This window comes from Oryx dammah, unplaced genomic scaffold, assembly GCF_014754425.2.
Source record: "Oryx dammah isolate SB20612 unplaced genomic scaffold, SCBI_Odam_1.1 HiC_scaffold_10, whole genome shotgun sequence".
NCBI lineage: Eukaryota > Metazoa > Chordata > Mammalia > Artiodactyla > Bovidae > Oryx > Oryx dammah.
Window position 1 is genome coordinate 11,153,227 of NW_024070194.1, and position 9,986 is coordinate 11,163,212.

The 9,986-nt window shown below is 40.3% G+C and overlaps 1 protein-coding gene across 5 annotated transcripts in view; it reads right to left on the minus strand.

Moving 5' to 3' along the window:
- The window catches only part of IFT52 (intraflagellar transport 52), a 28,585-nt gene extending 21,364 nt beyond the window's left edge, over positions 1–7,221 (minus strand). For 2 of the 5 annotated variants that reach the window (XR_005722492.1, XR_005722491.1), the window contains exons 1-6: positions 7,060–7,214; positions 4,688–4,815; positions 3,938–4,025; positions 2,848–2,977; positions 2,485–2,560; positions 1,345–1,416 (exon numbers count right to left, since the gene is read on the minus strand). Coding sequence is in view for 2 of the 5 variants with exons in the window: in XM_040248351.1 (XP_040104285.1) it covers positions 1,345–1,416; positions 2,485–2,560; positions 2,848–2,977; positions 3,938–4,025; positions 4,688–4,806 (485 nt within the window). In the remaining 3 variants the exon portion in view is untranslated. Of the gene's footprint in view, positions 1–1,344; positions 1,417–1,712; positions 2,561–2,847; positions 2,978–3,937; positions 4,026–4,687; positions 4,816–7,059 lie in introns of those variants that run through there. The other 3 variants (XM_040248351.1, XM_040248352.1, XM_040248354.1) reach the window with 3 other exon arrangements.
- Between the last annotated feature and the right edge of the window lie 2,765 nt (positions 7,222–9,986).

The following is a 9,986-nucleotide window of genomic DNA, read 5'->3' on the forward strand; positions in this document are numbered from 1 at the left end:
TTTGAAATGTGGCATGAAAATAGAAATGCTTTTTCAAGTGAAAAACATTTTAGCCAAAATTATACCATTCATTCCCCAATAATCTGAAATGTCACTTTTACTATAAAATAACCCTTATCTTCCATATATTTTGGGTCTAATTTTTTATTTTTCACTAGTTTGGAATTAGTATCACAGTATTTTAACTACTAGAGGTTTGTAATATGCATTAATGATATAAAAACATTCAACTTTTATGGTGCAAAATATGCCAAAGTAACATAATAAACTGGGAAAAATGCTTACAACACATGGAGGTCTTGTAAATGAACATCAACATAAAAACAGACCAAAAGCAGTGAATAGGAAATTCACAGGATAAACACAACCAGTCAATAAACTTTAAAAGCCATCCTATTCATAATCAAAGCACTACAACTGAAAATAAAGTGGTATCATCTCTCAGTAGAATATTCTGTGCTGGCAAGAGAGGAAAGGGGCATGTTCGTAGGGACCGTAAACGCTACACGTGCCTGGAGGGTGACTTGGCGATGCATCACATTTGGCAATGCATCAGCTGGAAGATCTGTGACCCCGAAATTTGAATGCCAAGAATCTGGCCTACTAAGATACTAGCATAAGTGCTCAAACACGGTACCTACAAAGATGTTCGCTTTGTGCTTTGTTATTTATGACAATTAATATAAAACGGTGGAGAACAGGGAAGCCTGGCATGCTGCAGTCCATGGGGTCACAAAGAGTTGGACACGACTTGGCGGCTGAAGAACATCATCAAACTGTGTATAATAAAAATAAGGAAAAGAAGTTAAGAGTCTGCCTCGGAGCAGACTGCCTAGCACCGAAACTCAGTTCCGACACTAGTCAAGAGAGCCTGGGCAACTACACCGTCTGTTAACTCGTCAATAACCTTAGAGGCTGCTGTGAAGATTAACTGAAGTAATAATACATGCCATGCCTACGACACAGTAAGTGCTCATTAAATGTTAGGTGGCATTTTTAATGCAAAATATTATAAAATTACTTAAATGTCCAGTAAGAGGAGACTGGTTAGATCAGGATACATCCAACTTAATCTAGTCATTATTAAAAGGATAAAGTACCTATCCCTATTTTTATATATGAAAAAAAAATTTTTAATCTAAATGTTTAGAAGGATTATCTTTGGGGAGAAGGGCATGGGTTTAGAGTGGAGGACTTCTATTTTCTTCCTTTTGAACTGATCAAACTGGTTTTTTGATGAGAACTACTTTTGTAATCAAGAACAAAAACGTTTTCATTTTGAAAAAGGAAACTCTTCAAATGACAACTCTGCCCTCTTCAGGTGGCCTCGGGGAACACACTCACTGGGCGTTGTTTCCACTGCTCTCCTCATCAAGAATCCCAGGCACCGCCTTCCCTGCAGCTCTGCTAATCTCCCTTGAAGAAAAACGAATTAAAATCTAGTAAACAACAACAAAATTTAGGGATTTCACACTCCATTCATCAATATAACTTTTAATCAGTTACAAGAACTGTGCAGTCAAAATGCAATTCTTAAAAAAATTAAAGGTACTCCTACACACTTCTATACCTTCTGGGAAGTTTGCAAAAGTTAATATGAAAATGTAAGAGTTAGTTGCTCTTTTTTGAGTCCTGAGAAAAGGGCTCAAATATGTGTTAGACCCACATTCTCGCCTTGTATTCTAGACTCTGAATCTTTAGACCCTACGTACCTGGAAAGTTGAAGTGTGGAATTAATTGTTCTGGATATGGGGACCAGAGGGTCCTTGATGTTGCCCCTCATGCACTCAGTTCCTGCTTTCTCAAAGCTCTTACGGTTTAGGATTCAATGGATGAGGAAAAAACGAGTTTCATCTTTGGTTCCGGGGTGAATATGACCCAGGGCCTTCGATGCCCTCTGCCACAGTGACCAGTTCGTGATGAGCCCGTGGCCTAGGTCAGCTCAAAGAGACCACACCTCAGGTCTACTTTTGCTAAGCAGGTTGGAACCAAGGCCTGCACTCTTGCCCTAGCTCATGTAGCATGAAGATACCAATTGGGGAACTGTTAGAAGGATTCGGTCCACACACACAGGAGAGCAGAGCCAAGAGAGCTGCCAAGAAAGGGGACTGGAGTCCTGATGACGTCATGAGTCTTTCTCGCGGTCCATATCCAAAGCCCACCCCAACTTCTCAGCTTTTCAATTACATGAATCAATAAAATCTCCCTGTTGCTTAATCCCATTTGAACAGAGTTTTCTGTTACTTGAAATTGAATATATTCTGTCAAAAGGTGACGTGAAGTCAGGTTTCAAAATATGGGAGTAATATTATTTGATGGATGAGAGGTGATATAATACAATAAACTATCATTTAATAAAATAAAACAAAAAGGCAAGAAAGGAAAAGGGCTGGAGAAAACAATGTGTGAGAAGATGGAAGGGAAGAGTCACAGAGGAAAGAGGAGAGTCATTGGCAAAGTCATTTCCACTTTTGATATGCTTACCTATTCAAGACTCCATTGGAAACTAGAGCTTCTTTAGGATGGAAATACTTATAATACACATTTCTAACCACAGCATCTTTAGGGAGAAAAGAGAAGGTGGTGCATCTTAGAAGTAAGTTTGATATTACAGACACGTATAAATTTTGACCTGAAAGGAATCCTGGAACTGTATTCCAATCACTCTCATTTCATACATGGAAGAAGCTAAGCACCAAAAAAGTGAGACTGCCGGGGAAGTCAGAATGCAGGGCCATGCACCCTCACAGCCAAGGGCTTTCTCCATTGTACTATTAGCCCAGAGGACTATGATATAAATAATAAATAGGAAGTTACTGCCTCTAATAAAACAGTAATAATAATTACCATTATTAACCATGATTCCATATTCTTCTAGGAGAAAGTTAATGTTGGTATCAAATCTGGATTCCCCACCCTCTCCTAGCATCACAAGGATGTCTCCACCACCATCAAGGTATTTCTTTAGGATTTCAAACTACACAAAGAAAAAAAAAAAAACAATCTATAAATTTAAGCCAAAGACCTTTGTCAAAAACACTGTGCATAAGATCTTAACTAGCTGAAAAAGAAACACTTCCAATCTGTAAAGGCACTTAAAGTTTATATTAAGAAAACATAAAACTTACTATCTATGTATCAACGGGATTTCCATATTTGTCATTAGCATAAAGCTCCAAAATACTCAAACTGAAACGACATTTTCACAGTTGACTATCTGGACAGCAAAAGTGGAAAACTACTAGCTAAAGGAAGATCACAAGTCACTGTCATATAGATCCCATATTGTTTATCCGTTCAACTGTTGGTGGACGCCTGGGTTGCTTCTGCCTTTTGGCTGCCGGGAACAGTGCTCTCGATGAACGTGGGCGTACAAACACCTCTTTGAGACCCTGCTTTCAATTCTCTGCATGTATCCCAGAAGTGGGATTGCTGAATCACAGAATTCTGTTTGTCATTTTTTTAGGAACCACCACCCCGTCTTCCATAGTGGCCGTACCACTTCACCTCTCCACCAATGCTACACAAGGGGTCCAATTTCTTTACATCTTCACTTGTCATTTATGTTTGGGTTTCACATTTCTCATTCTTTGTCTAGCCATGAAACAGTTTAAAATAGCTTAAAGAAATAGTTTAATTTTAAATGGAATTTCCTATTTTTAAAGCAAAAATATGGCAAAGAGGTGTGGCTGATACTGAACTTGCCTGCACTGTGTGTCTGGCACTTTTCATGCAAAAGCTCAGCCACACCATAGCCACACCATACCATAGCTGTTGTGCTGCATGAATCATCGCAACAACTCCACGATGAAGACAGAGATGAAGTGACCCCCTTGAGGCCTCATAGGTAAGTGGTGAAGAGGAATTTAGGTTCAAGATTTCAGAGCCCATTCTCCTAGCTATTTCACTACCAGTCTTCTTTACGAATATTTCTTACCTCAGCTGCAGTAAATTTTTCCCTCGGCCCAGCTGTAATCCATAGTTTCACCCCAGTGAGCTTCTCAGGTGTGATTTCATCTTTTAAGCTAGAAATATGATTTTAAAAGCAAGTGTCAGATCCATGATTTACACCAATTCATGAGTTATTTTAGCAGCTAAACTGTATGGAATCAGAGGCTACAGAGGCCCAGAGATGAAGGATTTAGAGGTACCTAGTCTAGCTTCTCTCTCAAAAGTGAGACTCCTCTCTAATAGGCCTGCCCCAGAGTCATCAGCCTCTGTTCAAATATACCTATAAGCCAAGATTATAGGTATATTATATTAGATTAGACCACACTAGAGCATAAAGAAGTCCCCCAACTACTAATTCAATCAGCTCTACCATTAGCTCACATGACTACATATCCTTACCCATTAAGAAAAACCATACACACACACTCAGAGATATTTTTGGTTTTTTCTTTCCCTAAACTGAAGTACTGACCTGAGTTAAAATATGGAGAAAGCCTTTAACCTCTGAAAAACGCATATATGTATAATTAGAATACGTTTTTGACTTGTAATTTGGGGGGACAACTTAATAATATGCTAATTGCCAATTTTCAAGAAAGATGGTTTAATAATTCTGAACAATGTTTAGTGGAACCCCTCCCACCTCAAAAGCCATTCTTATATAAGATGGATACTTCCCAGTATTACCAGCAAGCTGTTTTTACTGCTTAGAAGGGAAAACAATGTACTCGGTCACCTCTGAATTTTCCAATGACTGCGAAGTCTTTTCTGCATAGATTTATAGCCGTTGCTGGTGGTGAAGACTTCCTTTTTGTATGCATTGAAAAGAATGGTGCTCCGAAGCTCTTTTTCCATGGTCACCTCCTTATGGGAAAAAGAAGGGACAGAAAAAGGGAAACAATAAACAATATTCCAAAAGAAAGATCCTAAAAGGAATAAATGTCTATTTCCCATAATTCATTAAGAAAAGGAGTACAGCTGCAACCTACCTACAATTCCCAAAGTCTGAAAGTGAAATAAATAATCATGGCTGCAGAAACCCAAAGCAAAAACCCTGGGTTTCCTACCAGCTCACTCTCATGGCCCTGCCCTGCCATCACCCTGCCACATGGGGAACCATGTTTCCAACCTGATTCCTCACCCTTAACTACTGTTAAACGTGGGGTATAGTTTTCTAAATTCTTTTTACACATACAGTTACGTACAATTTTATTTACAAAATAGAACCATATGCATTATTCTGTAACACACTTCTTTTATCTAACCGGCCTCTTTCACATCTTTCCATGTCACTATATACCACTTTTTTTTTAAAGTGCTGCACAGTATTCCATTTTATGGATGTACCAAAATGTATGGCATCAGTCATATACCAATGGACATCTGTTTTTTTCCCCAGTTTTTTGCTAGTAAAACAGTACTAAGAACATCATTGAACATGACATTTTGGCGCACTTTGCATATCTTCAGAATAAATTTCTGTTGAATGGCTAAGTAAATTATTTCTAAATTGCCCTACAAAAAACTATTAATTTTTACTTTCACTAATACATTTCTGTTTCCACACCACTCTTTTTAACTTTTTCATCTTTGCAAATAAGATAGGCAAAAAAAAAAAACTTATTGTTTTAATCTGCACTCTGAAATTAGTAAGAAGACCATCTTTCACTGTGTGTATTAGCCACTTGTATTTCTTCTGATTTTCTGGTTCACATACGTGGATCATTTTTCTATTAGGTTTAATACTTTTTAGTTGATCATGAAACAAATATTTTCAGAAGTTTGTTTTTAGACTTAGTTACTGGTAGTTTTTTTGGTTTAGCTTGGATAAATTTTGCAGGCTATAGGGACAGTTTTAAATTTAATAGAATCAAAAGTATTAACATTATCCTTTTTGGCTTCTGAATTGCACGCTGCATTTAGAAGAGTTTTTGCCATGCTAAGGTTATAAATACATCTCACAATGCTTTCTTCTAGTACTTTTATGATGTTATAATTTGTAAGATTTAAACTTTAGTCCATTTGGAATTTATTTTCATGTTTAAAATTACTTTTGTTATTGTTTTAATTACTAAAAAGCTGCCTGACACTATCTTTTCAATGCTGATTTAAAATACCACCTTGCCTATATAATAAATCCCTAAAAATTGAATTTCATTATATATTCTATATAATCTTATCTGCCTGTAAGTTCCTGCTCAGTCTCATTTATTTTAATTACTATAGTTTTATAATAGGTATGTTATAATATTTGGTGCTGCTGATAAAAGCTAGTCCCTCTATTACTCAGAATTTTTAGAATTTTCCTGGCTAGTCCCACATCTTCATTCTTCAAGCTGAACTTTGATTTTGACAGGTTAAAAAAAAAATCCCCCCATGATCTTTTCATGTTCTATTTATCCACGCCCATGCTTATTTTCAGTGTGTACAAACATTATATCCTGCCTTCTGATTACCTTAGTGGTTGCATGGCTGCCATAATAAATTCAATATTAATAAGCATCTTTTCTATTTCTGGGCTAGTGCAATTTACATATTTCTGCTTCTGTCCCTATTTTTGTCCTAGAACAAATTCCTAAGAGCAGGATTCCTGGGAAAAGGGGATGGGACTAGGATGTTACGGTTTCATCTCAATGCTCCTTCCCACTTAGTAGGATGATCAAAAAACCTTCCAGCAGGAGGCGAGTCAGATTTGAGCCCCGTCTGAGGTCTGCGCTCCTTGTTTACTTTACCCTGCTGCTGCTGCTAAGTCGCTTCAGTCGTGTCCGAGTGCGACCCCATAGACGGCAGCCCACCAGGCTCCCCTGTCCCTGGGATACTCCAGGCAAGAACACTGGAGTGGGTTGCCATTTTCTTCTCCAATGCATGAAAGTGAAAAGTGAAAGTGAAGTCGCTCAGTCGTGTCCGACTCTTTGCGACCCCATGGACTGCAGCCTACCAGGCTCCTCCGCCCATGGGATTTTCCAGGCAAGAGTACTGGACCCTAGTGGACCTCAATTTTCCGTAGCATATGCCCAGCATCCTCGAGGACACCTGGCCGAGGCCCTCGCCAACTCCCAGGCCGCCTCAGCGCCCTGGCCGGCCCACCGTAGCAGGAATCCGCCTTACCTGAGGCCTGGTGACCACCGTCTACAACCGCCGCCGCCCAGCACCGCGCGGCCAGGTAACGGCAGCTTAGCAACGGCGGTCGGGAAACTGCCCGCTGGGAAGGCGTGGCCCTAGCTCCGGAGCGACGTGCCTACGACGGACCGGAAGACGCCGCTACGACTAACACTTCTAGGAGGCAGAGTCCGGATGGGCAGGGGTGGGGCTTATGTGGGACTGTACCATTATTTTGGATAGCGGGTAAATCCAGACAGAACGTGGATTAACTTCAGGCCAAAGACAAACTCATTGAATTTTCTCCTTTAATATCTAGTTTCAATAAGGGCTTATAAAATGACTAAGATCATGGCATCTGGTTCCATCACTTCATGGCAAATAGATGGGGAAACAGTAGAAACAATCACAGACTTTATTTGGGGGGGCTCCAAAATCACTGCAGATGGTGACTGCAGCCATGAAATTAAAAGACGCTTGCTCCTTGGAAGGAAAATTATGACCAACCACATATTAAAAAGCAGAGACATCACTTTGCCAACAAAGGTCCGTCTAGTCAAAGCTATGGTTTTTCCAGTGGTCACGTATGGATGTGAGTGAAAGTTAGACCATAAAGGAAGCTGAGCGCCGAAGAATTGATGCTTTTGAACTGTGGTGATGAAAAAGACTCTTTGAGAGTCCCTTGGACTGCAAGGAGATCCAACCAGTCAATCCTAAAGGAAATGAGTCCTGAATGTTCACTGGAAGGACTGATGCTGAAGCTGAAACTCCAATACGTTGGCCACCTGATGCAAAGAACTCAGTTCAGTTCAGTTCAGTCGCTCAGTCGTGTCCGGCTATTTGCGACCCCATGAATCGCAGCACGCCAGGCCTCCCTGTTCATCACCATCTCCCGGACTTCACTCAGACTCATGTCCATCGAGTCCGTGATGCCATCCAGCCATCTCATCCTCGGTCGTCCTTTTCTCCTCCTGCCCCCAATCCCTCCCAGCATCAGGGTCTTTTCCAATGAGTCAACTCTTCACATGAGGTGGCCAAAGTACTGGAGTTTCAGCTTTAGCATCATTCCTTCCAAAGAAATCCCAAGGTTGATTTCCTTCAGAATGGACTGGTTGGATCTCGTTGCAGTCCAAGGGACTCTCAAGAGTCTTCTCCAACACCACACTTCAAAAGCATCAATTCTTCGGCGCTCAGCCTTCTTCACAGTCCAACTCTCACATCCATACATGACCACAGGAAAAACCATAGCCTTGACTAGATGGACCTTTGTGGGCAAAGTAATGTCTCTGCTTTTGAATATACTATCTAGGTTGGTCATAACTTTCCTTCCAAGGAGTAAGCGTCTTTTAATTTCATGGCTGCAGTCACCATCTGCAGCGATTTTGGAGCCCAAAAAAATAAAGTCTGACACTGTTTCCACTGTTTCCCCATCTATTTCCCATGAAGTGATGGGACTGGATGCCATGATCTTCGTTTTCTGAATGTTGAGATTTAAGCCAACTTTTTCACTCTCCTCTTTCACTTTCATCAAGAGGTTTTTTAGCTCCTCTTCACTTTCTGCCATAAGGGTGGTGTCATCTGCATATCTGAGGTTATTGATCTTTCTCCCGGCAATCTTGATTCCAGCTTGTGTTTCTTCCAGTCCAGCGTTTCTCATGATGTACTCTGCATAGAAGTTAAATAAGCAGGGTGACAATATACAGCCTTGACATACTCCTTTTCCTATTTGGAACCAGTCTGTTGTTCCATGTCCAGTTCTAACTGTTGCTTCCTGACCTGCATACAGATTTCTCAAGAGGCAGGTTAGGTGGTCTGATATTCCCATCTCTTTCAGAATTTTCCACAGTTTATTGTGATCCACACATCAAAGGCTTTGGCATAGTCAATAAAGCAGAAATAGATGTTTTTCTGGAACTCTCTTGCTTTTTCCATGATTCAGCGGATGTTGGCAATTTGATCTCTTGTTCCTCTGCCTTTTCTAAAACCAGCTTGAACATCAGGGAGTTCACGGTTCACGTATTGCTGAAGCCTGGTTTGGAGAATTTTGAGCATTACTTTACTAGCATGTGAGATGAGTGCAATTGTGCAGTAGTTTGAGCATTCTTTGGCATTGCCTTTCTTTGGGATTGGAATGAAAACTGACCTTTTCCAGTCCTGTGGCCACTGCTGAGTTTTCCAAATTGGCTGGCATATTGAGTGCAGCACTTTCACAGCATCATCTTTCAGGATTTCAAATAGCTCAACTGGAATTCCATCACCTCCACTAGCTTTGTTCATAGTGATGCTTTCTAAGGCCCACTTGACTTCACATTCCAAGATGTCTGGCTCTAGGTGAGTGATCACATCATCATGATTATCTGGGTCGTGAAGATCTTTTTTGTACAGTTCTTCCGTGTATTCTTGCCACCTCTTCTTAATATCTTCTGCTTCTGTTAGGTCCAGACCATTTCTGTCCTTTATCGAGCCCATCTTTGCATGAAATGTTCCCTTGGTATCTCTAATTTTCTTGAAGAGATCTCTAGTTTTTCCCATTCTGGTGTTTTCCTTGATTTCTTTGCATTGATCGCTGAAGAAGTCTTTCTTATCTCTTCTTGCTATTCTTTGGAACTCTGCATTCAGATGCTTATATCTTTCCTTTTCTCCTTTGCTTTTTGCCTCTCTCCTTTTTACAGCTATTTGTAAGTCCTCCCGAGACAGCCATTTTGCTTTTTTGCATTTCTTTTCCATGGGGATGGTCTTGATCCCTGTCTCCTGTACAATGTCATGAACCTCTGTCCATAGTTCATCAGGCACTCTATCTATCAGATCTAGGCCCTTAAATCTATTTCTCACTTCCACTGTATAATCATAAGGGATTTGATTTAGGTCATACCTGAATGGTCTAGCCGTTTTCCCTACTTTCTTCAATTTGAGTCTGAATTTGGTAATAAGGGGTT